Source organism: Zootermopsis nevadensis, unplaced genomic scaffold (genome assembly GCF_977971745.1).
Source record: "Zootermopsis nevadensis isolate Lab colony 2312 unplaced genomic scaffold, Znev_1.0 Znev_ptg000061l, whole genome shotgun sequence".
In the NCBI taxonomy this organism is placed as follows: Eukaryota; Metazoa; Arthropoda; class Insecta; order Blattodea; family Termopsidae; genus Zootermopsis; species Zootermopsis nevadensis.
Window position 1 is genome coordinate 13157345 of NW_028259192.1, and position 27927 is coordinate 13185271.

Below are 27927 nucleotides of genomic sequence, written 5' to 3' on the forward strand. Positions count from 1 at the left end.
CCACATCATAAAATAATTATGTCAGTGTCTCCATTCCAAGTAGCATGAGATTCATAAAAAAAGTATACAAAAATACATGGCGCCACAAATTAGAAGATCACAGTTGACACATCTTCACTGCTGTGGGAACCTTAATCTTGGATAATTCCAAAGTTATTGCAGTTTCTTTGCAGGTCTACAAATGAGCTGAGGTTTGAAGATTTAAATCCCACTATAGGTATAACACAGGTCATTTATATGCCTAGATCGAGGGTTCAAACATGTATGGTGGCCTAATTGTAAGATCAGTGGGCATGGATTACTTTGTGCGTTGAATGGTATACAGTCCGAGCAATATCCACACAGAACGGATGGAAGAAAATGGAAACAGAATGTTAAATTATAGGGGGAAAAAACATAAAAAAATAAATATATAGTGTTGTTTAGCATGATGATGGTCTTTGATATGCATAGTTCTGGTTTATTACTTGAAGATTGAAACATGTTGAATTGACATGAGTCACTTCATTTTCAGATTAACTGCAGGTGATGGAAATATCCTGTTTCATTATGTACATCTAGACATCACTGAAGGAATCTTATTGTGTCCTCCTATTAACAGAGAGCAGGTGCAGTCAGAGAGGTTGCAAGAGATCCTTCATAACTTCAGACGCAGTTGTCAAGTGATACATGACCTGTTGTACAATGCTGTTCACTTCAAGGTATTGTCTGCATAGAAATCTGATTACTGTTTGTATTGTATTCTGAATGCATCACTGCTAGTTGTTTGAATTCAAATTTAAACCTGAAAATGCATTTTTGTTTCCATAAAAAAATGCTTTTATAGAATGTATGTTGACAACCTGTATTTTGATTCACCAATACTTGTACTGTGATTGATCTTTCCACATTTGTGCAGAGTTGCAGCAGGAACTGTTGAGGACATTTTAGACATCTTCAAGAAACAGCTGCTGCACTGGCTCAAGAAAGTTCTTCTGTATAGAATAAATCTGATTTGTAATAATTTTCAAGGCTATAATGTGCTCTTCCATTTAAATTTCTGGATACTGTAACATATTGTAACTATGATTCATTTCAGAAGCTTATGGGCCAAGAAATATCCAAGTCTTTAATTAACAAGTCTTTGGTTGCAATTAAAGAGCATGGAGTTCTTTTTGAGTGCACAACAAATGATGGAGAGTGCACCAAAAAGTCTGTACCACTTACATATTGGGTTGTTGGGTGAGTTAATATTTAACCTATAAGAAGCAAATTGTGTGGAGTGAATGAATATTTTGGTTCAATTCAGTGGTGAGAAATAGTTCACACATGGCTCAGTGGTTAATTCACAAATGGGAAACTAAAAATATTTACTTTTATAAACTGCTTTTTACATAAGTAGTTTTTCTTAAATAATTGGCTGCAGTGAGTCTTGTGTGTCCAACACATGCTACAGTGGCATAGCTCTTGATCACCCAGGGATCAAGGGCTTTAACTGAGTAGGAACCTTTGGGCTGTATTACCTGATGGCAGAAACAGATCCAGTTTCTGAAATGTAGTTATAAAACTTAAGATGACAGACAATGCCCAAAACAAATTTTGTCATCAAAAACGTTTAGGTTGTTTTGTTAATGTAGTTTTTTAAAATTCATATGTTTGGAAATGAAGTAAATCTGTATGTTATTTAAATAGTATGGAAAGCCTTAATGACCCCTATGTACTGCTTTGTGGAGTTGTAAATTTGACATTGAATGGAATTTCTTAGGACCATTTTGTAAATAATTTGTTAATGACTGCTTTCATATATGTGAAGGGTAGCATAGTGAGAGTCATGCTGTAGGCATTGTATTTACCCTGACCAACTCCATGGAACAGTCCTCTTTGAGAAGCTGATGGCACTTAGCAGATCAAGAAATTCCTGACCTGAAAGTTTATTACTAGAGCCTGCCACTGGATTCTGTCCTGAGACAGTTCAATTCAACACATAGTCAAACACCCTAGTTCTTTATGATCCATTTTATTATTATCAACCCTTTTATGCCTCATCTCATGATAACATGAAGTAAGAATTATACAATAAGGAATTATTTTCTTGTTCCAGACGACTCTTCTTTACCCCTCATCCAAGGGAGGTTTATGTGTGTTACCATGACTCTGCCCCACAAAATATGGTTGAAATTGCATTTAGACTTGGTCTCAGCGCTTCACGCTAAGGAAAGAAGTGCCATAGGAAATGGAATTTTGAATTGCAGAACTGTAAGGTATGTGAAAAGAAATGTTTGAGAAAACACAATCCATTTGCGAGATAAAGATTCTGATGGTGAATATGGCTGTCTACTGGGATGTTGTACCCTGGAGGTAGTAAGCACCTCTGAAATGTCAGTATCTACCAGACTATACAGCACATCCCAGATGACAGACATTTGAGAATGGAGTTCAATGTGTAACTCTGACTTTTGGGCACAACCTGCCTCAGTTGTTAAAGATCTTCCAGCTTTTTGGCAAGCACTTTCCACCTTCATAGTGATTGTATGTGGATGAGTGCCATGTTGTTATTACTGACTGTAGGAAATTAAAGTGTAAGGCTGTGATGGTCTCCAGTGACTGATCATATAAAGTTTTGTAAAAGAATTTTAAACCTATTCAGAAGTTGAAAGGGACAGCATGGTGATCTCATATCTGTAATTTTCCTTATAAAGGAATTGACATTCTAGTTCAGTTGAAAATTGTTCTATAAATGACGTTCCATATAGGGATAAATACTCTTAATTTCTTGGCTAATTGATATGGAAAAATTAAATGTTTCTACTGGATTAGAAACATTTTATTTCTTGGTTTCATACTGCTTTTTCCAATCTGCATAAACTTGGTACATTTTCTCTGCTGGTTTAGTGTCATCTACATGTGCTGTACATCTGTATGTGCTGTAGGTTCCTTATTTTAATTGCATCTTTACCTTGGAGCATGATAACTAATCTATAAGCGCTTATCATAATGTTACTGGAAGTTTTAAAAATATCAGTGATCTCATCATTTATGGTCTGATATATCTGCTGTCCTGTCTCACAGACAAGTTTTGCAAAATATCTGCCATACCCCTGACAGCTTTACAGTATGGCATGGTACTTATAGCCAGTGTTAAACATTTCTTATGGTATTTGTATTTATTTATTTCAGGAATACCACAGCAAAATATGCTTAGAAACTAAATAGAAGTATTACAGATTAATTGTACAATCAAAATCAAACGAAACATAATAGAAGGCTGCCATTACTTTGCAAGTGGAAGACAATGACCAGAAAGCATCTTGAAAGAAACTGCTTTTATGATAAAGTAAGTGGTTATACAGTATACCATAGTTTTGAGACAAGGTTAAGAAGAATGTTTGTGATGAAGAAAACATAGTGATTAATATCTGCAAGGGAAAGTTGAAAAGTAAAGGCATATGAAATGTTTCTCAAGGCAATTGGTACAGCAACATATCTTGTAACCCACAGGTTAGAAGCTTCTTATAGGCATAATAAAGCAGGGGAAGAGATATACTGTACAACCTACAAGAAACAAAAGCAAAAACTTTGCACTGGGATTATTAAAGAACTCTCTTTAGCTACCTTTATGTGAAATAAATCTTAGATTTGTTCTGTTATTTGTCAGTATATTTCCATTAAACAACAGTACATCAAAATGCCAGTTATTTGTACACAGACTGTTACATACTTTAATCTATATTCTGTTGCTGAAATTGAAGGTGTGTAATGTGTATGATGTATTCTTCCAACAAATAATCTCCATTATGATCTGTCGGTGATTGCTATCTTGAATTTGACATGAACCACTGCTTAACTTTAAATATCTTAACACGCAAGGCACAGATCACCAGTCCAATATTTTTCCTGTACCATTCCACATTGTATCGAATGTGGACTTTCCAGTTCTTGTCCAGAAAAGTTTTATAGAATATGGACATTTCATCAGCAGTTAAAGTTTGTTTATCTGTTCCTGAAGTTTTGTCTGATGGAAGGTTCGCATCAATGAATTCATTTCGCTCCTGTTAAACAGAGACATTACCTTGGTTGGTTGAAGACTGTTTTGATCAACTAAAGGAAAGACAAAATTTTAATGGCATAAACCCTGTCATAACAAAATTATGGAGATTAAGTTAATAGTCACCATACCAACATTAATGATCCACAAAGTATGACTGTTCTTCCTAAAGCACATATATGTTACATGAAGCCAGTTTTACATAATAAAGGAAATGAAATTGCATGTCTGTTCAAGCAACCTACTTGAAACAATATAGCGAATCTGTCACTGATGCATGGTGCATCTTTGTGTCTCTCTTTCCACCCATCCAGCCTACAATTCAATTGCAGATACCACATAATAAATTCTTTGAAGAATTTGGTATTAATGTTTATGGAGTTTAGTGGTGAAGTAGGAGAGGCATTAGACATACCTACTTTTTCATAGGACTGGCACTTCTGTGTACAATATGGAACATACTGTAGATAATATAGAATGAAATCAGTGACTGCCAACTCATAACACTTTGATTATATTTTAACCTTTTCACTGCCCTATTTTTAAGCAAGTCTCTCCCAATATTTTTTCCTGAAAATAAATTAGCATTAATGGTATTGCACATGTTGCATTAGTGGAATTCTTTTTGTTTTACAGGTAGAAAGTCCACTATCTTTTAAAGTTGCATTCTTTGAATCTAGCACTAGAATACAACCACTTATAAGACATAAAATGGGGTTGCTGTAAAGTAAAAAATGAACATAATAAAAGCAAATATTTGGATTTGTGATTGTAGGCACAAACACATAACAAAGTAATTCATTTGTAGATGAAAGGACTAATAAATAGTTATACAAGTTGGAAAGTATTATAAAAGTCAAACAAGTATATTTTTTTAATTCTTCCTCTGACTGTATATCGACAATATAACTGTGACTGTACCATAATGAAACTTTGATTGTGTTTTATCCAAAAGGCTTCATTCCACTTCTGAACTTCTTCTCTACGAACACGGAACTCCTTTTCAGTTTCATGTTCATTTCTTGGTACATGGAAAACAATTGGTCGTAGATTTGATATAGGATCTGGTGGTCCTATCATATCATGTGTTGTTGGTTTGGGCGATGCAGATTTTGGAGGAATGTGTGTTCCACACTAAAATTAAATATTTTGAAAATTATTACAAAACTTGTGTAAAGTAGAACTTTCAGTAGCCAGCTGCAGGTTAACCAGATCAGTTTACTCATGGTTCTATAAAATGAATGTTCCTTGCATATTTAAATGAACTATACTCTGTGACAGAAAACAAGACTGGAAAGGTATACTATGTGGAGCACACAAAAATTCAAAGGTTTTCTTTACATCATATATGACGGGTAAAACTGATGCTCAGTATCCTTGGAAATGCAATAATTATAATACATCACTCCCTTCAGGAGAATATTCATGAATCTGTTGGTGTACAAAACACATGCCACTGTATGCAGTCCAGAACATTTTCTTACATGGAACAGATAGGCAAATACTGTATATAAGCAGAATAATTTTTTTGACATAAATACGTCTATACGGAAGGGTCATTCGGCAAAAAGCGTAACGAAGATGCGTAACAAAGTTGTATAAGTTCCATATCAACAATGTGTAAATATGGACCGACAACAATGGTCAGCTTTTATATGAACTCCTATGTGCACTGTTATGTTACCTAAGAAACTAATTGCTTACTCGGCAATGTTGTGTTACATTACTTCCATCAACAGTCCGCTTTTGTTATTGTGGAAAGAGCTGAGCTGTGAATCGCTTGTAGAAGAAGTGTGTCACAGACTAGATAATTTTGTGCTGGTAAAAACGTTTTAGAATATCACAAGTACTTATATAAAAATTATTACATTACAGAGACGTACTTACATCAGATTCTCCAGAACCGTGGTTCCACTGTCAACTTTTTTATAAACACTTTGCAACAGTGATGTCTATGAGCACATATTTACCATTTGATAAAATATTGGTTCAACTTGTGGTAAATACAACTGTTGTGTCAGGATATGGATGACAGAAATGCTGAATTAAGGGACAAACTTCAGATCCTTCAGCCTTGACTGTAGCAAAGTAAATCATGGGAGATGGGAATTTGATGTTATCTGTGGCAGGTAACTTGGAAAGTTTTGGGTTTGGGGGCATGAGCAAACATGTTGGAGATCACATCAGTGAGTATGCTGACAACCAATAAAAAGCATGAGACTGCACAGAACTGTATGCTTGGAGCTGATACAGTTTTTCCTTGCACACAAAAGGTAGCTAGGTTACTTCTCAAACTCAAGTATATAAATGCTAAATTTTAAGCACAAACTGAACCAGAGTATATATCCAAAACCCAGCCAAGTGTACATATTGCGATTTATATGCTCTATGTATATAAAGCATCATCAAAATTTAAAACGTTGGCCACACTGTGGTGGCATTGACAAATTCGATTAAGGAAGTGATGTTATACACTTTCATCGATTAGATTCTCCGACCTGTTCCGATTCAAACAGTTCTAAACTTTGAATCTTTATACATTAGGCAGGACCTTTGGATGAACTGACTTCGAATACCCGGTATAAACTTTCTCATGTGTTTCTCGATTATCATAATCTACCAGGTTCCGGAAGGTCATACATACCGTCTCGCGTAATATTATTCTCGTCATTGCTTCAGATGTTTTCTTAATACCACTACGAATCATGACTTCTGTACACACTGTTTTTCCCCCCTAATAGTTAAATATCCTAAAGTTGTTTACGTGAACTGTATATCACTAGAACTTCCTCGCTTTTACCGTCATAGACAATTGCACATAGGTAGGTTAATTGTGGTGTGTACCACAAATAACAGCATATACAGACCTGCTGGTAATTATAAACTGTTGGTAATATCTGTGGTCACATTGCCCAAGTTGGTATTAACTGTGTCCCATTCCGCAGTTTCCAGACTTGCCTTAGATCTCCAAATTTTTATGTTCTGTAAGAATGATTTGGTTCCCCAGGGATTGTTGAGAAAGAATAAGGTAAGTGGAACTTACAGAATGTGACTAAGCTTTATTACTCTATATGAAATACAGTTTATAATACTTGTATCCCGATTATTGTTATGTTTAAAAATCCAGTCGTGATGTGTTTCTAGTGTTTGTAACTTATGGCTTCGAGGAGTTGAAACGCAGTACGTATTTATTTTACCGTAACAAAAATTCATGTACATGTAAGGATAACATGGTTTCAGAATTCAGACATACTGTGGAGGAATGGGCATTGAATACTAATTCTGAAGCTGATTTTGCAGTGTTACGAAAATATCGAGAGGTGAAGTTGTAGAAACCATACTTGATTTTCGGCTTTTCTTGTTGGCTTGCCCACAGCTGTGTTTGGGTGTGATTAGAACGACCGTAACGAATGAGAGTAAGAATCAAGCATGGCACTATGAGATTAGGTTAGAGCACATGGGTTTCGTGGTCAAGTATCAATAATGCAGTCGTGATATTACCACGAAATTGTCACGTAGTGCGGCTGCTTGTCGAGTGTTAGGCAGTACCAACGTCACTCTTGCTTCTAAGTTACCGTATGCGGTAATTGTACCGCCTTTTGTGGTCATTGGAGGAAGGTTAAAATCGTGGTCGTTAGGGGTTGAAATATGAAAAAAAACTTTTGAATGTAGTTATCGTGTGCTTGGGCCACGGTAGCAAGCATTCACTTTATGGTTTTCAGATGAGCGCTGCTTCAGCTAACATTTATAGTGACTGTTAGTTTGAATTAAATGTTTAACATGCACAAGAAGGTGAAAGTAATGACTACAGTTTGTTGATTAAAATATATTATGAGATTACAATTCAATTTCTTTATAATATGATGTGTGAACACATTTCACATTTAATGTCAAACTTATTTATAATTTCTCTTTTCCAGAAAGGTCCCTTGTGGTGTAGATTAAAAGACTGCATATAGGATTGAAAAAATGCCTCGAAATGAACAGGTTCTAGCACTTTCTTGAACCAAATAATTATTTTTGCCGTTATTGTTTTTGTTTTTTTTACTTCTGTTACATCATTTGTAAATATGGTTTTGGCATATTTTGTAGCCTACTGATTTTACAGTTTACCTTGGTTAATATTTTAATCACACTAAAGATAGGATCTGTTTGACCAGAGGGACAGCGAAAAGGGTGAAGGTTAATAGAATTACAGAAGTACTCGATGGGATATACTTTTCATCTTTTCATTGAGTGGGATCTTCCATGAGCAATTGATATTTAGACAGTTTAGAAATTCTGTTTCCCTTCCCCCTGTTTTCCTTCCCCCTTCTTCTTCCATCAGTCATTATAAAGTCCAATATTGGAATACTGCCCTGAACCTGATAACAGTGTCAGTGTAATAAGCAGATTGATATTGTAGCTGAGATGATGATGGAAAGAAAAAATGTACATAGAATTTTTTGTTGCAAAAACTTCTTTTAATATCTTAAAACTTTGAATATGTGATTTAAAGACAGTAGAATAATAATAATAATATTACAGTCAATATTAATGAAGTAGGTTAGGATAATACCAGTTTGATTTAAGTGGCTCTGGGTGATATCTAATAATGAGTGTATATTAGCATTGTTAAATCTTTAGATTAAATACCTGAGCAGTAGGTGGGCATTCATTGACAAACAAGAAGTATAGGTATCAAAAATATTTTAGATTCTTTTAGGCTATTTAAAATTTCTTTTGCCTATATTATTATTTGTTATATTTTATGGAGTTACAGATCACTAGAGTCAAAATAAACTGGGGAATCAGTAACCAGATAGTTACATTTACTTGTGTATTGCATGTTTGGCTTGTTATGTATATTGTGTTAATTTGTAGCTTAAATATCCTTGTAGTGGATAGCTAGTATCACCCATGAAAATAAATATTGTGTAATTCACTAACAGGTGTCTATAATGTCCATGTTTGGTCCCCACTATATTTTAAATAAGAAGACTGCCTTTAATTCCTGTCTTTGGAGAAACTAAACATATCTGAAATTTCCATGTTACCAGTTTTGTACATGTGATGAAAACAGCTGAAGGCCACATTAATTTAATAGTAATATCAGATTAAACTCATGTTGGCTTTTTTCCTCCTTCCCATTTCATTGTACAAGTTATGCATTTTATTGCCTATGAAGGATTTATGGAATGTAAATACTATTCGCTTCTCATGTATGAAATGTCTGTCTCAGTATTCTAGTAATAACAAGTATGGTGCTATATTTGCTCACACTGTGAGGTTAGTTTCATTTTGTTGGAATCAGCAGGTATACTAAGAGAGGTTAGACGTATAACCTCCTGTAAATTTGGTCTAGGCTGCCAGTTTGCTTCAGTATTGAGGCATTTTTCATTTTGTGTCAGTGATTTGCATGTGGCTTCGTCTTTCTGTGTTGCATCGTTTATGTGTGTTTATCATCACACAGGCTTAGTCCATTGCTACCTTAGTCCATTGCTTTTTTTATGGCGTACCATCACCTTTTATATGCTGTAGGAAAATGAAAATTTTTAAAAATTTGTCCCTAAAATAAGGGTATGACTAGAGGAGTTAAATAGGGATGTAGTGTCTTCCTGATTTCATTTAATATATATTTAGACAACATTCTGAAAGAACTGAAAAAGAGAGAAAAGACAGTTTATAAGGGAATAAATATAGGAAGACGGTGATTGAAGATGCTGCTGTTTGCAGATGATGTGGTTTTAATATTTGATAAGGAAGAGAGGCTACAGAGAGCAGTGTTTGAACTACATAAAATTAGCAAAGGATTTATTAAAATATTATCAAGGAAAATATATTTAATAGCATTCCACAGAAAATTCCCAACAATAATGAAAATTATTATAGAAGACGTTTGAGTTGAACAAATATCACATTTCAGATATCTTGGCTGTGATTTGACTAATGAAAAGGACCAAATCATAAATCAGAAGGTTCCAGAATTTCAGGTTATTTGTGACACAATTCAGAGAATGCTGAAAGGAAAAATTACACAAGATTCACAGCTAAGGTTTTATTCCATTATGGCTCTCCTTGTCTTAAAGTATGGCAGTGAGACATGGACAATTAACAAGCAAAGACATAAGTTGACTACAGTCAGCAGTAAAGTGTTTCTAAGGGCAGTCAAAGGATGTACAAGATGAGATTACTGGACTGTATATGCTTTACAACATCTAATAATTGCACATACTTTTTCTGATATCACAATCTACATAGCTAATTATCCATTTCCATTTGCTCTTGGTATGAGTTCCACATGCAAATTTTGAAACATAAAGTTGAATAATATGCAGGTGGACAGTTTAAATGAGTATTTGTGAGAATTCAACACATGCATTAAGTATACTAATATTACTACTCATACTTTCATATTTAACCCCTTTGCTTCAGTGCTAGTCTCATACACTGACCACTTCTGTACCAGCAAATATGGATATTTGAGCTAGGTGTAGTCTGCACTTTCATTTTGCCTTGGAATCTGTCACATACCTTAGGGAAGTTACTGAGATTTATTTATGTTTTTCTTCACATTAGGTGTGTAGTGTTCTTCATGTTCAGATGTTTGGTCAAAATCAGTTTTACAATTCCTATATTCATATTGAATGATTTTACTATCTTCCAAGTGATCAATCTATAACATTCCTGACCATTTTAATAATTTTCTCCATATTTATTTCAATTTTTATAGTTTTCTCCTGTGTCCATCATATCTCATGACACATGCAAAAGCCTGTATATACTCATTGCTCCATATGCATAGACTTGCTGTATTGTTCTGTGTATGTGTTATCACACTTTCCTCCAGTTTCACTAAATGTTTTATGTTAATTCTGTGTTGCAACAGTTAATTGCCTATGTTCTGATAAAACACTGCAACTATGAAACAAACCGAATAAAAATGACAGTTTGTCACTAAACTGCATGCTAGGTTACCAGTATTGGCAATTGCCGCATGAAAGAATCAGTTTAGCTGTTTGTCAGATCTTTTGTTAAACATTGACTTTAGTATTGGGCAGGCAGTGAATGATTGCTTATAAATCTTTTTAAGTCTAGTGGGAACTCTGTGTACCATCTGCTTTAACAATCTGCAACTTTGCATTTTGCCCACATATATATTGTCAGTTTCAAATAATTGTCAGAGTAAGGTGTGATTATTTCCTTCAACCAGTTGATCTTTGTAATGGTTATGGGTTGTGTTTTCTTTGTGGTATGAACTGAATGTTTAAATGTTATTTACACAAGCTTTGGCATCAAAGGGTTAAGGCAGTGTGACACAGTATTTTTAAATAACGAAAAGTAAATGCTTGTTTCCATTTCTTTATCAGATTTTTCCTTTTGTATTTGTGTTTTAATACATGTCTGTATTGTATTTTACTCTCTTAAACAGACTTTAATGAATCATCTAGTTTTTGTATACCTCCATGGCTTGCTTTTGTATATTAATTTTTGTTTTTGTTTTGTTGTTTCAGTTTTGCAACCTGCATGAGCACCTATTTACCTGTTAGTGTGAATTATGGCTGCATATATAAACCGCACAATATCACTGATGTCTGGGGACAGTCCCAGAACCCGGGGCCCATCCTTAGATGTAGGACCACTGGTTGATTCCCAGTCATTACGTGATTCTTCCCCTCTTCAGATCTTTGTCAAGGCAAAGAAGAAGATCAATGACATATTTGTGGAGATTGAAGATTACGTCCATGATACTGTCACATATATGCAAAGTAAGTAACAAATTAAGTATTTTGTAAGCAAAACATTCCAAAGGGGGTCTTGGCACAATATATAAAATAAGTTTTAAAGTATCTGATACTTTGATATTTATTTACATTTCTTATTTATTAATGTGCTGATTTGAAATTTAAACATCATATCTGTATTTGGAAGGAAAGAAAATTGTTAATTGAATAAAAATTTACTTGGATATTATCCATCGTCTAGTAAATATAAAACGTAAAACGACGTTTCGGAGATGGGACTCTATCTCCGTCTTCAGGTTCCTACACAGTTGGGCCCACTAGATAGAGCTAATCCCTATCTCCAGAGATACGTTTTACGTTTTATATTTACTAGACGATGGATAATATCCAAGTAAATTTTTATTCAATTGACTCTTCACCATCGTCAAGAAGTTTTAGATTTGATATAAGAAAATTGTTATTCACAGCATAGTATTCAACATGTTAGCTGTTAAAGATTGCATCCTTCACAGTGAAAACATAGTATTATGCTTGGGATGTCATTGTGCAAAGTAAATATACTGAAGTATGTATTAATGGTTGTCTTTGTGATGCCATTGTAGGTATACAGCAAAGGAAGAAATGTGACAGTAATAAATAAAATAATAAATGTATTAAAATATATGATGGCTTCGTCAGATTCTAGGTGTTGTATGATGTTGCAGGTTTGCAGCAAGAAGGAAGCATAGTAAATTCTGATGCTGTGCAGCAAATTGAGGGCTACACTGTGAAGGTGAAAGGGATACGAGATGTTCTTACTAGGGATCACATGAAGGTGGCTTTCTTCGGGAGGTAATGACTTGTAGGAGAGCATTATAATGTTTTCAGTCTGAGATTCTTATGTTTTCATGGGACTCTTATGAGTGCAGGCTCAGGCAATAAGTTCAGTGCTCTTCCTTGGCCAACCAGTGACATAAGTTTGCTTCATAACTGTACTGTCTGTATAGTTCCATGATGATTTATTCTTCTTGTCTGTATCCAAAGTGACTGTAGTGTACTCTGCCTCCTCATCAGGGGGAACAGGAGTGGGGTGGTTGGTAATTAAGAATAATAAAGTTAAACCTGTGTGCCACTTGTTCATGGTATAGTGTTTGAGCATAGAGATAGTATTTTCTTTATTTGCATGATAACATATTCCACCATTCAGGAATCTGAAACAGTTCAAACTGTTAAGTATTTTTATGTATTGTCTGCTTTTTAAATGTACCTCTCATCCAGTTACTGTGTTATAGATTTTGACCGTATTCTTGTTTACAGGACAAGCAATGGTAAAAGCTCGGTAATTAATGCGATGTTGCGTGAAAAAATTCTTCCGAGTGGTATTGGTCATACGACTAATTGTTTCCTACAAGTGGAAGGCTCAGATAGTGGAGATTCTTATCTTGTCACAGAGGATTCCACAGAGAAACAGAATGTAAAGGTAAATTGTATACATCAGAAACACTACTCGCATGGTTTGGAAGTGGTATGAAAATGTGAACTGGATTGACCTGTAAGTAGAATTTGAGGTTTTCATGGCAGTGAGTCTGAAGATGGCTGTCTTGTGGGTTGTAGTGTTATCGCCCTGATGATGGAGGTAGCAGAGACCTCTTAAACGTTGGTAAGCTTGTACAAGACTACACAGCACTAAAGCCCATCTTTGGATTGACTTGGCTTAGGATAAGCTTGCTGTTGAGGGTTTCTGTGATAACAGTGGTGAAAATATTTTAGATTTAGTAATAGACAATTTTGCTCAACTGTGAACTGTCAGCTGTTCAGACAAAATCTTGTGCCTTGTACCATGGAGTTACATAGTTATTGCATTGTTCCTTTAGTACTCATTGTCTTTTTGTGTTTCAGTCTGTTGGTCAGCTTGCTCATGCCTTATGTAAGGAAAAGTTGGGAGAAAGTCAGTTGGTGCATATCTACTGGCCCAAAGACAAATGTCTGCTGCTAAGGGATGATGTTGTTTTTGTTGACTCTCCTGGAATTGACGTGTCACCTAACTTGGATGAGTGGATTGATAGGCATTGTCTGGATGCGGACGTCTTTGTGCTTGTAGCCAATGCAGAATCTACTCTTATGCTTACAGTGAGTAAAATGTGCCTCATTTGTACAACCTTTTAAATTATTTTTAATTAATACCCTTTTCACTTCTATATGAAGCATAGGTGCCTCCTTTTGGAGGTTTCTTGATCTATTTAGACATTTGGTAGGATTCCTTGGATGAGTGATCAGTTTGTTGCAAGGCCTCTACCTGTACACAGGACAGCACAACACAGAAAGATGCAGACAAACAAACATCCATGCTTTGAGTGGGATTTGAACCCACAGTCCAAGCACACGAGACCCATGCCTCAGACCGCACCTCCACTGCAATCAGCAACCTTTGTAAATACTGAGTTGAAAGTACTTGCAACCTTGATAAGTCTAAAGGGTTATAACTGTAGTTTGTTGCAATAAGCTCAACTTATTTTGTCTTGGTTATTTGTTAAAACACACAATTCAGGAACTAAATCTGTTAGATCTAGGGCATCCACTAGAGTAGGCAGTTCTCTCTTGTATTACCTTCACCTGATGATGGAAGGTAGATGATGCTCTTTTTTTTTTTAAATAAATAACCAAATGTTCAAAATAAAGTAGCATCTTTCATCTGGGTAGGCCAGGTTGGTTGATAAGGACATAACAGGAAGCATTTTATCAAGGTTAGTCGTGTTTTCTACAGTCAGGCTTTGTGGATAATGCACAGATTTCTGTCCTTTGCAGGAGAAGAACTTCTTCCACAAAGTATCTACAAGATTGTCAAAGCCTAATATTTTTATTCTGAACAACCGTTGGGATGCCTCAGCTTCTGAGCCAGAGTTTCTAGACCAGGTAAATAGTAAATGTTGTCTGTATAATCTATTTTTGTATGTCTTAGTTATGGTGTATGTATTTTCACCTTCACATAGTTTTAATTTTGTTGGAGCATAGAACTACTTGCATCAAGTACTTATTGTCCTCTGTTCCACATTATTTTATACTTAAGATACCTGTGCTTCTTTTAGATATAATTCCAGTCATATATTATTATTTAATTAGTAACTTCAAATTAAGCCAAAAATGTTTCATGTTATAAAGATATGTCATATTAATTCAGTATTTGTGTGAAGATTTTAAAATAAATCAGAGCACTTGCTAAAGTAAATTGCATCTAACTTCGATATTTATTAACACATTAATTGCTGGGAATTTAAAAATGGGTTATAATTAAATGCTGGGGCTTAAAGATAAATTTATAAAGAGTGGTGTGCTAAATTTCTTTTCCCAGTACTTGCAGTACTAAAGCATATTCAGTAATTGAAAAATATTTATTTTGGCAGTGAATAAGTTAGTAAGCTATATTTTTTGGTTTTTTAAAGAAGTTGCTTTCCACGTGATCTGTTTCTGCTTAGTTTTTATGAAAATTGTGCTATTGGATTTCCAACATGGACCAGTTTTGTCATGAAAATTCTTTCCTAATTTATTTGCCTTTTAGAACAGGACTTGAAGATTCATCATTGTAAAAACTAAGGCCTACTATTCATCATTGCCTAGGGCCATTATATACCCTCCCAACCTTTTCCCCAGAGTTCCAATTATATATATGATCCTCTCAGGGGGTATTTTTTCCTTTCTTATTATCTTAGTCGCATACATATATTTCACACAAAGTAATGGCAACAAGATCTTGCAGTTTGTTAAACAACATTCGGTGTGGTAATCAGTTTTTTTTCCTTTTATTAACAAAAAATCCATACTTATTTTGGATTTCCTACTACAGATAACTATTAATATATGTTTAACAGGCTAAAGACATGATGGAGCTTTTGCCATTATCAGCGGTTATTGCATCATGTTAAATAAATGTAGCACTGTGTAACAGTTAATCATTAACACTGAATGGGTTATTACAGTTTTGGTGTTTACAGTGTTATTCATTGTGGTATCTTCTGGGTATAGCCCCATTAATTAACAATACTTAGAGCAACATTGATTGTGGTCTCTGCGTAGAGAGGTGACCACAAGAGGTTTCAGGATTTGTGTGATCTTACCTTTTGATTTTCTACAATTTGACCAGTGACATGCAGATTTCTTTATTTGGACTAGTTACATATCCTAATGATCAGATTACAGTTAACAAGCCCATGCATTTGTCTTTATTACATAACACTGAAGTTTTTTTTATCATTTTGAAGTCTCAGAAAGATTAATTTAAAGCGTTTTAGCTACTGCATACTCAAGTGCTCCGATTTTGAGTTCTTAACAGTACATTGCTATGTTCTAGCAAGTGTATGCAAGGTGGTATTGCAATAAGTCCATAGACAAGCCTAATAATTTGTTTTTCCCATTTTCCTTTTAAAGCATCGAAATGAACAGAGCGAGGTAAGCCTATTAATCAGAATATATTGTTTTAATGTTTGCTTCTCGCTTCTGTCTTGTTTGAAATTATAGCACCATCTTTAAAGAAAATATGTATTATATTCTTAGAGTTGCATTAAAAATTCATAGAATTTCATTAGTTCTGTCTTAAAGTTTTTAAACACATTTTTCAAATTTTAGTGAAAGGTTCAATTTCTTGGTAGTACTTTGAAATGCATTAAAGCTGTAGAAAATATAAAATTTTGAAAAGAGAGAGTCAGGACACTGCATGTTAAGGATCTAAAGAAGATAAATTTTCACAGAATTTCTGTATGTGGATAAGTAAGCTCTCAACTTGCTTAGTGGATTGACTCTCTGTCTGTATTATGTTGGTTTTCTCCATTGTGATTTTTAATGTACCTCATTTAACTAAATCACACTTTTCACCCTAACATACCTGATGCACTTGTACTGTTGCTGTCCCCAAACATATATTTGATATGCTGTGTGTAGTGGTAGGTAGTGCTAAAAGCAAATATTTTGTACCAGTTGTTTGGTTAATACAAATCTTATTCATATGAAGTGCCAAAACTGTATTCATCTGTATAAATAATAGGCACTTTAGACTTGCCATTGGATGCCAGTGTTTCAGATAAATATGCTGTCCTCATCTTCAGGATTGCAAATGGAGACAGTATGTTTCTCCAAATTGTTGGCATCTACCTGCAAGTCTACACGAAACTAAAATCCAGAAGAGCTTCATCATCACAAAAACCAAAAATCTCACATCCATTAATGTGGTTAATAAACTGCTCTGGTTGCTGGTAACAGAATATTTAGGCATTTCACCTTCACACCAATACTCTGTAATATAAAAAAATGCTATGTAATAAATTCACAACATAAAGAACAATCAGACTGAACTTCTTTATTAAAAATTCAGCTGGTCCAGTAGCTAAAAGTTCTTAATGTGAGCTGATAATCTGTGAACCATTATTCCATGTCGATGACCGGTTGTGACAGTGTGTAGCCTTGTAGGTGATACTACTGTTTTGAAGGAATGTATTGCTTCCACCTTCAGGCTAAAAGTGAGTCAGGCCACCCTTCTAACCTGAAGATGAAAGTGATACAGTTCTCCTCAATTTTTATAGCATGTTCAAAAAGAATTATATTTTTATGTATCTAATGCTTGATTAAATCAAGGAGGATGAGATTTGTGAGGCATGTAGCATGGATGGGGAATGAGAAATGCATACGAATTTTTGGTTGGGAAGCCTGTAGGGAAGAATCTAGTTGGAAGCTCTCGACATAGATAGAAGGATAATATTAAAATTTAACTTAAAGAAATAGACTGGAAGGAGTGAACCATACTCATATATCTTAGGATAGGGACTGGTGATGTACTGTTGTGTGTACACATATTGAAGCTTAGGTTCTGGAAGGCCCGGAGTGTCCTGACTAGCTGAACAGCTATTAGCATCTCTTGAAAGAATCTGCTGTGCTGTTAACTAGTTTATGCTGTCATAAGTTTGTGCATCAAGGAAATATAACTGGTCTGTAAAGAAGTTTAATTACATTTATGGTATATGATTTAAAAAATGTATGCATTGCTTCACATCACATCATTAAGATCCATTCTGTTGCAGAACATTACTACCAGTAGTCTTTGACATATCAAAGCAAGAATGTTTCATCTTATTTGTGTTTAGATATATGTGCTGCATTGTGGCAATTTCATTAGATTGTGTAATTTTTATTTTGTTTCCCAAATGTTGGAATATATTCTTGCAGGTTCGGGTACAGCATATGGAACGAGGCGTTGACTTTTTGGTCAAGGAATTGAAGGTGTGTACACAGAAGGAGGCAAATGAAAGGATCTTCTTCGTGTCAGCCAAAGAGGCATTGCAGGCTCGTCTGCAGGAACAAAAAGGCCAACCTGCCCATAGTAAGAATAAAACTACAGGTTTATTCAAAAGTCCCTTTGCACATGCCATAGATGGCACACACATTGTGTCATGTTACAGTGATCTTAGCTTCTTGTAATTGTAAGTTAACCATGAGAAATATATTTGTGTTCTTACAGGTGCAAGGTCTTTTGAATCGCTATGTATTACATCACTATATTACCTTTCAATGGTAATATGTGAAATATTTTGTGGAGGGAAATGGAAGAGATTGCATGAAGTCTGTATGACACTACACAAGAGTACTGTCATGGGAATATAGATTATAGGGAACACATTAAATAACAAATATGTTAATATCTGCCCTTTTCTTCAAAAGGACTTGATGTATAAAACTTCCCTGATGCCATGAGAGAAAATCCTAACATTCTCTCTGTCTCTTAATGTTGATAGAAATTTAAATATAATTATTTTTGTCATAGGTGGTGCATTAGCAGATGGCTTCCCAAACCGATACTTTGAATTCCAAGACTTTGAAAGAAAGTTTGAAGAATGCATATCAAAGTCAGCAGTGAGGACAAAGTTTGAGCAACATTCGCAGCGAGGAAGGCTTATTGTTTCAGAAATACGTTCAATTATGGATGGGGCATATGATCAGGCACAGCAGCTAAGGAGAGAGAAAACTATAGCAAAGAAAGAAGTTCATGACAAACTGAACTTCACTGAGCAGCAGCTATTACTTATTACTCAGGAAATGAAAGACAAGATACGGCGAATGGTTGAAGATGTTGAACAAAGGGTGAGTTATATATAGAAGTTATTTCATAGGGATCTATATGACTGGATTTTGTCATATTTTACATCAGTTGTGGGCTCTTGTGAGCATGATAACAGACCTTTGATTTCATAAAATTGATGGAATGACTAGGCTGAAGAAAGGCTTTGCTCCATGTAGTTGGTTACATTCGTTCTTCATATCCTAGCTGAACATTATGAGCACAGCACAGTTGTGTATCTTATGTCAACTGTGCATGTAACATGATGGCATTCTATGCATTTTGCAGTAAGTTGTGTTTGTTTAATTGCTGTTTATTTTACTTACAAGCTGCATAGAATCTCTGAGATGTTTGTAAAGTTAATTATGTGAGAATATGTGATGTAGTTGGATACCACTACATGCAGAGATAAACATAAATAATAAATCAGTCAGTGGGCTGGTCACACACTACTCATAAATGCACTCTTTAAAGACTATGAAACCTCCAAAAGGAGGTGGCAGTGACCCACTACTGGGTTAAGCTGCTAATAGAATAGATAGATGTAATAAGTAGAATGAGCTAAATAGTGCATACTGGAGAAACATATCTTTTTAATGCAAGATTTCTGTAAGGTCAGGTGTCCAAAGCATTAAGTGAAGAGATCCGTCGCTTGGCTGTACTGGTGGATGAGTTTAATTTGCCGTTCTACCCTGAACAACTTGTTCTAAATGTGTATAAGAAAGAGCTACATCTCCATGTCGAAAATGGGTTGGGTAGTAACCTCCGTGCCAGGCTTTCCACAGCACTTTCAATGAATATCGAGAACAGTCAGCGTGAAATGGCAGGTAATGAATAAGTCCTGTATTTTCCATTTCAAATATAAAACTTGTATAAATTTTATAGTGTAAGCCAGTATCATGTATAGGATTCAAGATGGAGGGGAAGAGATTTTTTATAAAATAATTTTTTCAGAAACTATATTTTATTTCATACGTTAATAAAGCAACTATGCTGTTGTGATGAATGTTGTTTCTTTGATTACAAAATCATCTTTGGAAATCAAGTTTTTTATTAAGAAGATTATTTTCATGTTATTTTAAACATCCTGGGGTGAGAGGAAATGAAATTCATCCCATATACCATCCCTCTTCTAGATACCATATTTCTCGAAACACCACTTGCACTCTGTCTTGCATAAAAAAATCTGATCTGATCGGATATGGGTAGCACTAAATGCTGTACATGTGAATATACAATATGCAACAGTAGACTTAACAATATCTTTCACATAAGCTGTATAAGCCCTGATATGGTGATTTGAAATACAGAATTTTTAGTGATCATAAATATAATTTTAAATCCATCTAGCATGTTTGTAATCATTTGATATGGAAAGGTTTGTGTCCTTTTGTTTGTAGAACGAATGTCAGCTCTTCTACCAGCAGACAAGAAGCAAGTTTCCCTTAATGTTTTGCCTCGACGAGAACCTTTCGAGATTTTATATCGCTTGAATTGTGACAACCTATGTGCTGATTTCCATGAGGATTTGGAGTTTAGATTCTCTTGGGGCCTTACATCTATCATCTCGAGGTTTGCTGGCAAGAAAGCAAGCAGTCTTGCAATAGCAAACTACTCACAGCGGGTATGTATGTTGCAAACTTTACTGTAATTGGTGTTAGCATGGTTTAAAATTTTTTCTCATTCCACCTCATATGTTATCTTGGGGATTTTCCTTTTTTTAAACAACATTTACAAATCACCCAATCATTTCTGTTACATATGTCTAATAAGTTCTCTCCCTCAATATTTCCTTCACCTCTGTGACATATAGACAGACCAAGCACACAGTGGGTATTCCAAGTTAAGAGAGGTGCAGAGAGGAGAAGATGATAGATAAAATACAAGAATGGGCAGATGCAGTTGAAGATTCCTATGCAAAAGTTGTCCCACAAATGTGAAAATGACATAGGGGAAAAGAAGAGAACATTTAAACAAAAATTACCTCGACAAAAGTTGCACATCTTAAACAAATTAGTTAATGGCTTGGGACAGCTCAGTCAGTATAGTGACTAAGACTATGGGCTGGACAGGCTGGTTCAATTATCAACAATGGCAGAGATTTTCTCTTTGCCACATCAACTAGACTGGTTCTAGAGGTAATCCAGCCTCCTATTTGATGGGTACTAGGGGTATGAGGTCAAGGTGTGAAGCTGACCATTCACACATAATGCTGAAGTCAAGAATGTGTGGAGCTGTATCTCCTCTGACTACTTTATCACCAGGGGCAAATTTTTAAATTAATTTCATTTTTGGTTACCATGCATTGTTTCAGGGCCATATGTAGAATGCAAAATAAGTGTCAGCTGCATACAATTATATTCTTTCAGTGTTTTGTTAAGAACAAAACCCGATGAACCGTTTGAGCTAGAAATTTTAAATTTTGTATGGCAGTAATTCATAATCATTCTTATAAATCATGTAAAAAATAGTATTTATAAGTCAATAATTACAAAGACTGTTGCATGGAATAGGAACATTCTTGTAATAAATGTGATTTTATTTTACAGATTCCACGTGATTTGATGTCACCTTCAGAAAATGTTGATGTTCCGCACATTAAGGGACCTTCAAGTAGTTTAGATGATGAATCAAGTATGGCTTCAAGGATAGCAATGGCCTCAAGGATAGCATTGGCTTCCACTGGCTCACAGGGAACAATGGGTGGACTTCTAGTTGCAGGATTTGTAAGTTGTATTTATAGAGGGAATAACGTGAATTGAATGGAGTATATAAGACAAATGAAAATGCAGTGCTGTGGTACACAAGTGTCAAACATAGCACAATACTTGGAATCCGCATTTAGATTTCAGTACGCAGTCTGTGAGATGTCCTGGCCCCAGACTTGTCGGAAAGCCTATATATTTTACTACAGGATACGTGATCAGTATTAAAAATGGAAAGTTAACAATAACTACAAGATATTTACCAAATAAAAAGTGTGAATCTGTGGTTGTAATAAACTGCTGTTTCTGTTTGCTGATTATATATAGATGCTGAAGACAGTTGGATGGAGATTAATTCTCATCACAGGTGCTGTCTATGGTTGCATATATCTGTATGAACGTCTGACATGGACCCACAAAGCCAAGGAACGGTCATTCAAACACCAGTATGTTGCCCACGCAACAAAGAAATTACGGTTAATCGTTGACTTGACGTCTGCCAACTGCAGCCACCAAGTCCAACAGTAAGTTTTTTTTTATCTGAATGACAATAATCTGCATTACGTAATGTTTGAATGTGGATGAATTCAGAATAGTTACTGTTATGAAAGCATTTGTTTATGTGGAACCCATGCAGGTATGGTAATGAGCTGCATGTTCACTTTTTGATTATAAAGGGAAGACTGGCCTTTTTTTGTGGCTTTCTTCTGTCCCTACAGGCTTATGCTGGGATCGTAACCTTCCAGAATTATCATACCGAGGAAACAAAAGACAAGCAACCAACTCTATATTATCAAAGTTTAATCTGCTTTTAGATTATTAAGAAAACATTTACATTCACAAAGAAGCAGCTTCTGTGGCTGTTAGGCCTTAGCTGAGTCAAGATTTTGCCATTTGGGATCACACTTTGTGAAACCAAGTACCACAGGCCCCACTGAGCAAAGTTTCACACTTTGTCTGAGGTGAAAGACTGCTAGAAGACTAAACATTCAAGAGACTGCTCAATAGAACATACATGGTCTTGGTGATTAGACAGCCACCCCTTATTCATTCACTGCATGTAGGACATTTGAATCTTGCCCTACTAATTCCTTTGTTTTTCACAATATATGTGACACTGCCTTCTGCAAGCTAATGCTCACTGAGTTTTATGTCACATCATGTTGGTTGACTGATGAAATTGGTTGTTCTTCCCTATGCAGCAATCTGAGGTCATAGTAGCTCAGCAGTTATGAAGCAGTGGGATGAAAATATTTGCAGCATTCCTTTTCAGTTTGGTCAGACATTTCTTAGCATTTCATTGTCTTGGTATTCAAATCAACAAATAAGTCAGGAGGACAGAAAAACTATCCATGTCTACATTTTTGTTATCCTTGTAGGCCTTGTCACAGTGCGATGAGTGGCTATCTTGTAGCAGTCATGCATGTCCTGTCTTCAACTATACTGCCAACATTGTATTCTAAATACTTTACAGACTTTTATTCTTTGCATGTGTGTTCCTCACAGAACACATGACACTAACTATGACATGTGTCATCTGTCTTGAAACCAATAAGTCATCCTCCCAGAAGGAATAAAATAGACTGAGTTTCTATTTTGGCAGCTTTGAAACTAACTTGCTGTGTTGTGTTTCTAATCTCATGCCTCATTGAGTGGTAATATCATGCACATTCGAGGAAAAATAAAGAATTGTTAAACTGCTTCCAGTGTATTGAAGTGTGGCTTAAGGAATTAAATTGAAATGCAGAGTGGAAGAAAGACAAAATGCCATGAAATAATAATACACAATACAATGTGACTTATAAAAGTATTTTTATTATTCTTTTATGAATTGTCAAGAAAGAGCATTCATCAACAGAGATGTTTAGGTGATGTGACATAACTGATAATCTTTTGTAAGACTTGAGGTTCTCACAGCGGTGAGTATGAAGATATCTGTCTTCTGGGTTATTGCGCTGTGTAGTCTGGTCGATTCAGAAAGCTCTCAATCCGCCTGCGAGGCTGCCACCGCCTACTGGAAAACCAGCCTCGGTTGCCTTCCTGCCCTACGTCGGGACGACCTTCAACCGCATAAGCAGGTTGCTGGCCAGGCACGACATCAAGTCTGTTGGTCTTCCGCCAAAGAAAATTCCCAGTTTTCTCCGGCCGGTAAAGGACGACCTAGGACTGAAGACGCCTGGCGTATACAGAGTTCCCTGCGAGTGCGGAAAAGTCTACATCGGCCAGACAGGCCGTTCCGTTGAGGCCAGGATCAAGGAGCACGAACGCCACATCCGGCTCGGGCAGCCCGAGAAATCTGCGGTTGCTGAACACCGCTTCAACTTGGAACACAACATACAGTTAGAGGACACTTCTATCCTCTCCTCAAAAACCGGCTACATGGATCGGTTAATCAGGGAAGCCATCGAGATCGAACTTCATCCTGATAACTTTAACAGGGAAGATGGACTTCACCTGAGCCGGTCCTGGAAGCCTCTTATCCACACACTAAGAGGACTCCGAGAACGAGCAAGAGTGCGCCGCCAGAACCAACCAGACCACTAACTCGGCCCTTTTCAGGGCCCTTATCCATACAACCAAACTCACCTTTCTCTCTCTACTTTCTCTCCCTCTCCCACTCTCGCCCACGTGCTACCATTGGTCCACTCCCATACCTGCTCCCATTGGCTCGGGGCAGGCTACACCTTTCACTTCCCTGCCTATAAATCCAACTCCTCACACCCTATTGGCATATTCATCGCCCTGATGACGGAGGCAGTATGACCTCTGAAACGTTGGTTAACATCGACCAGACTACACAGCGCAATAACCCAGAGGACGGATATCTTTATAATCTTTTCATTTACAGCATAGTTGGACACAACAGGCAAGATCTGATAACATCATAGCAACACCTTGCTATGTACAGATCATTTGTAAAGTTTGTGTCTTATTTTTCTGAGCAATGAATATTTCAAATGAAAAATCATTGAAATTTATTAAGTGTTCACAATAATTATATGCAAACATAAATGAATCTGCTTATTATGAAGGTATGTTGTTTCAAAACTTCATCTTGATAAAGGGATTCATTTCTAAAGTTCTAGTCTCTGTTTGAAGTTTCTAATTTAAAAATGTAATAAGTGCAATTTATTTTTTGATCCATTGTATTTCAACGTAATTAATTTCAATTTAAATCTGGCAGTACCTTTAATACCACTGGAAATCAAATGTCATAATCCAAATGTTAAGGTGAATAACTTTGGAGTATTGCAGTTTAACAATAATACCTAATCATCATTGGAAACACTGACTCGGTTGCAGTAACCAACTTTACTTTGTACAGGGAGTTGTCAAGCACTTTCGCACGGTTGTGTCAACTTGTTGATGAAGCCACCAATCACATGGATGTAGAGATCAAAACATTGGAGAAAGAAGTAAGGCAGTTGGAAGAGGCAGCTAATTCAGCCAAAGTTCTGCGGAACAAAGCTAACTACATAGCAAAGGAGCTAGAAATGTTTGTTGATGCATATTTAAAAGTGCGTGACTAAGCTAGTGCTTATGACCAAACATAACATCTTGTAAACCATAGCAGAGGCTGTGTTCGTGTGACCAGTAGCTAAAATGGAAGTTTTAAGTTGCTAGAAGTATCACAATTTTGTAAATCTTAATAGGCAAGAATGAATAACGTCGCAGGATATAATTTTTTTCTCCCTTCCCCGCCCTGAAAAAGTAATCATAATTTTGATGGTTAATTCACATCATCACAACTTCAGTGAACTAATGATCACTGTGGATTGCAATGTTCATTGTTTTTTAGCATAGACCACAAAGGATAATGTACTTTACTAATTCTAACAAAATATTAACTTAATAATGAGGTGGTTTGTCGATTATCTGCAGTACTATTACATAAATAAATACAAATTCATAAATTAGATGTTATAAATGGACAGAGGTCTAAAAAGAATATTTGAGTTTTAAACTCTTGATGCAGTGTCTTATGGCGTTGTTACAAAGTTAAGCAGCTTTATTGAAATGTTGATTTGTATGTAGAAAACTGTTATGATTTCTTCATGAATATGTAGTATGGAATTGAAGTGACTTTCCAGAAGGTTTAAAATTTTGATAGTGGACAGGACTCAGTACAGTGAATACTGTATTCAAAGTTATGTATAAAATGTATCTTATATTGTAGTATATGTGACTTTTAGGTTAGAGCAGATTTATGATGGCAAATTCAGTAACTTGGTACTCCAAATACATTTGTAGTGATAAATATACTTGTATTAATTTGTATAAACAGTAATGTACGATCTGTCCGTTTAAAATTTATCTAACATAAACATCAATTTTCAATATTTTATAATATACACTGCCTGGTCAAAAGTATCCGGACACCCCTCTGTAAACGTAAACTCGAGCCTAGATATCACTACTACCGCCGCTGCTGCTATAAAAGGAGGCAGAGGGCTCGATGTTTAGTGCTACGCGATACCGACAGAATGGGTGGAGCAAGGGAGTTCAGTGACTTCGAACGTGGTATGGTTATTGGTTGCCACGTCAGTAAGCAATCCGTCAGGGCCATTTCCGCCCTTCTCAAGTTGCCCAAGTCGACTGTCGGGGACGTGATTGTGAAGTGGAAACGGGAAGACACAACCACAACAAAATCACGGCCGGGTAGACCACGTGTGTTGACTGACAGGGACCGTTGAGTATTGAAGAAGGTGGTATGGGAAAATCGTATGTCATCGTGTGATACCATCACCCATGAATTCCGCAGTGCCACTAATTGTGCCCTAGCACCATGACTGTGCGCCGGGAGTTACGAGGACTGGGGTTCAAAGCCCAGGCACCTGCCCATAAACCGCACATTTCGCCTGTGAACGCTAAGCGCCGCTTTCAGTGGTGTAAAGAGTGCCGCCACTGGGCTGTGGACGACTGGAGACGCGTGATTTGGAGTGATGAATCACGCTATACCATGTGGCAGTCCGATGGGAGGGTTTGGGTGTGGCGAATGCTAGGTGAATGCTACATTCCGGCCTGTATAGTGCCCACAGTGAAATTCGGCAGAGGTGGGGTGACAGTGTGGGGGTGTTTTTCATGGAAGGGACTTGGTCCTCTCGTAATACTACGGAGCACGTTAAAGGCGGAAGGATATAAGGACATTTTGACCAGTTGCGTGTTGTCTACGATAGAAGACCAGTTCAGAGATGATAACTGTGTGTTTCAGCATGACAATGCTCCCTGCCATAAAGCGAGGTCTGTTCGTGAGTGGTTTGCGGACAATAAGGTTCCGGAATGGACTGGCCAGCCCAGAGCCCCGATCTCAATCCTATTGAACACCTCTGGGACGAACTAGAAAGGCGACTGCGCGCCAGACCCCAACGACCCACATCACTAACTACGCTTGCTACAGCGTTGCAGGAAGAATGGTCAGCCATTCCCCCGGCGACATTCCAACACCTGGTAGACAGTCTCCCCCGCAGAGTTAGAGCTGTAATAAATGCCAAGGGTGGACTCACCCCGTATTAATGTCCACTACTGGGCAGTAAATCCGAGGGACACTTAGAGGACAGTTTCGCGTAGGTGTCCGGATACTTTTGATCAGGTAGTGTATAAGGCTATGTTCTACATCTAGTCAGGTGGCTACTTGTGAAAATATGAAAATTCTGTGGCCCTGTAAAGCTTATGTATATATTCAGAGATTAAAAATATTTACATATACTATCAAGCTTGCTACTTTTCAAAAAGCATTTTTGCTGGACCCTTCTATACTGTTGTGACGCTGGAGAATGTCTCCTACATTAAGAAGTCATCTTTATCTGTAGCTTTTTATTTACAATCTGCTCATTCTTCATTAATAAGTCTTTGGCTACCTATATAATCATTAGCTACAGGAATATAACACTTTCTGCATGGAGTATTTAAATCCCAGACCTACTACAGCTTTACTTTTGCCACCATTTAAAATTGAGAAATAGTTAAAGGGCAATTTTTAGGATGGCAGGACAAATCAACCATTGTCATCTGCATGCATTACACATAACTGCATAGTAATGGATAGTGTAGTATACAACACTTCATGCTGACAGCTTATCAAAACTCATGTTGTGGATTACATAGAAATACGAGGTGCGGTCGGAAAGTTTCAAGACTGTGTCAATAGAGGGCGAACCTGATGTAGTACGAGCTTCTGCCGCTAGGGGGTGCGGCCTACATTCATAGTGAATCAGTGTGCCAGCCGGCATCATCGAATTAGCATTTGTTTCTTAGTTACGGGCGTTTTGGTAGTGCATTACACCGACCCTCCTGCGATTTCGGAATGGCGTGTGCATCAAATTTTGCCAAAGACTCGCCAAAACGGCTACGGAAACCTATGAAATGCTAAAGCAAGCATTTGGGGAGTCCGCAATG

At 36.4% G+C, this 27927-nt stretch overlaps 3 protein-coding genes across 20 annotated transcripts in view; 2 read left to right on the forward strand and 1 right to left on the reverse strand.

Moving 5' to 3' along the window:
• The window catches only part of LOC110838557 (inturned planar cell polarity protein), a 24747-nt gene extending 20226 nt beyond the window's left edge, over window positions 1–4521 (forward strand). For 7 of the 10 annotated variants that reach the window (XM_087340079.1, XM_087340078.1, XM_087340082.1 and 4 more), the window contains 4 exons: window positions 515–701; window positions 1079–1221; window positions 2081–2240; window positions 3157–4521. In XM_087340079.1, coding sequence (XP_087196205.1) covers window positions 515–701; window positions 1079–1221; window positions 2081–2192 — 442 coding nt within the window. In that variant the 3' untranslated portion in view covers window positions 2193–2240; window positions 3157–4521. The remainder of the gene's footprint in view (window positions 1–514; window positions 702–1078; window positions 1222–2080; window positions 2241–3156) is intronic. The other 3 variants (XM_087340083.1, XM_087340081.1, XM_087340077.1) reach the window with 2 other exon arrangements.
• Window positions 3179–27240, forward strand: Marf (Mitochondrial assembly regulatory factor). 9 transcript variants are annotated; one of them, XM_087340092.1, is made up of 15 exons: window positions 6911–7052; window positions 7945–8011; window positions 11518–11772; window positions 12453–12579; window positions 13045–13207; window positions 13627–13857; window positions 14533–14640; window positions 16150–16170; window positions 17938–18091; window positions 18533–18849; window positions 19446–19653; window positions 20227–20450; window positions 21376–21552; window positions 21859–22055; window positions 24857–27240. In XM_087340092.1, the coding sequence occupies exons 3-15, from the start codon at window positions 11562–11564 to the stop codon at window positions 25059–25061; spliced, it is 2343 nt and encodes a 780-aa protein (XP_087196218.1). In that variant the 5' UTR covers window positions 6911–7052; window positions 7945–8011; window positions 11518–11561; the 3' UTR covers window positions 25062–27240. The 9 variants fall into 9 exon arrangements, with proteins under 9 accessions (XP_087196219.1, XP_087196216.1, XP_087196218.1 ...); XM_087340093.1 differs by lacking the exons at window positions 6911–7052; window positions 7945–8011 and adding an exon at window positions 3179–3313; XM_087340090.1 differs by lacking the exons at window positions 6911–7052; window positions 7945–8011 and adding an exon at window positions 5158–5845.
• Window positions 3615–6885, reverse strand: LOC147871210 (cytochrome c oxidase assembly factor 8-like). The gene is made up of 3 exons (XM_087340101.1): window positions 6669–6885; window positions 4946–5158; window positions 3615–4028 (listed from the first exon to the last, which is right to left on the reverse strand). Exons 1-3 carry the CDS (start codon window positions 6729–6731, stop codon window positions 3792–3794), a joined length of 513 nt encoding a protein of 170 aa, XP_087196227.1. The 5' UTR covers window positions 6732–6885; the 3' UTR covers window positions 3615–3791.
• Window positions 27241–27927: the final 687 nt, after the last annotated feature.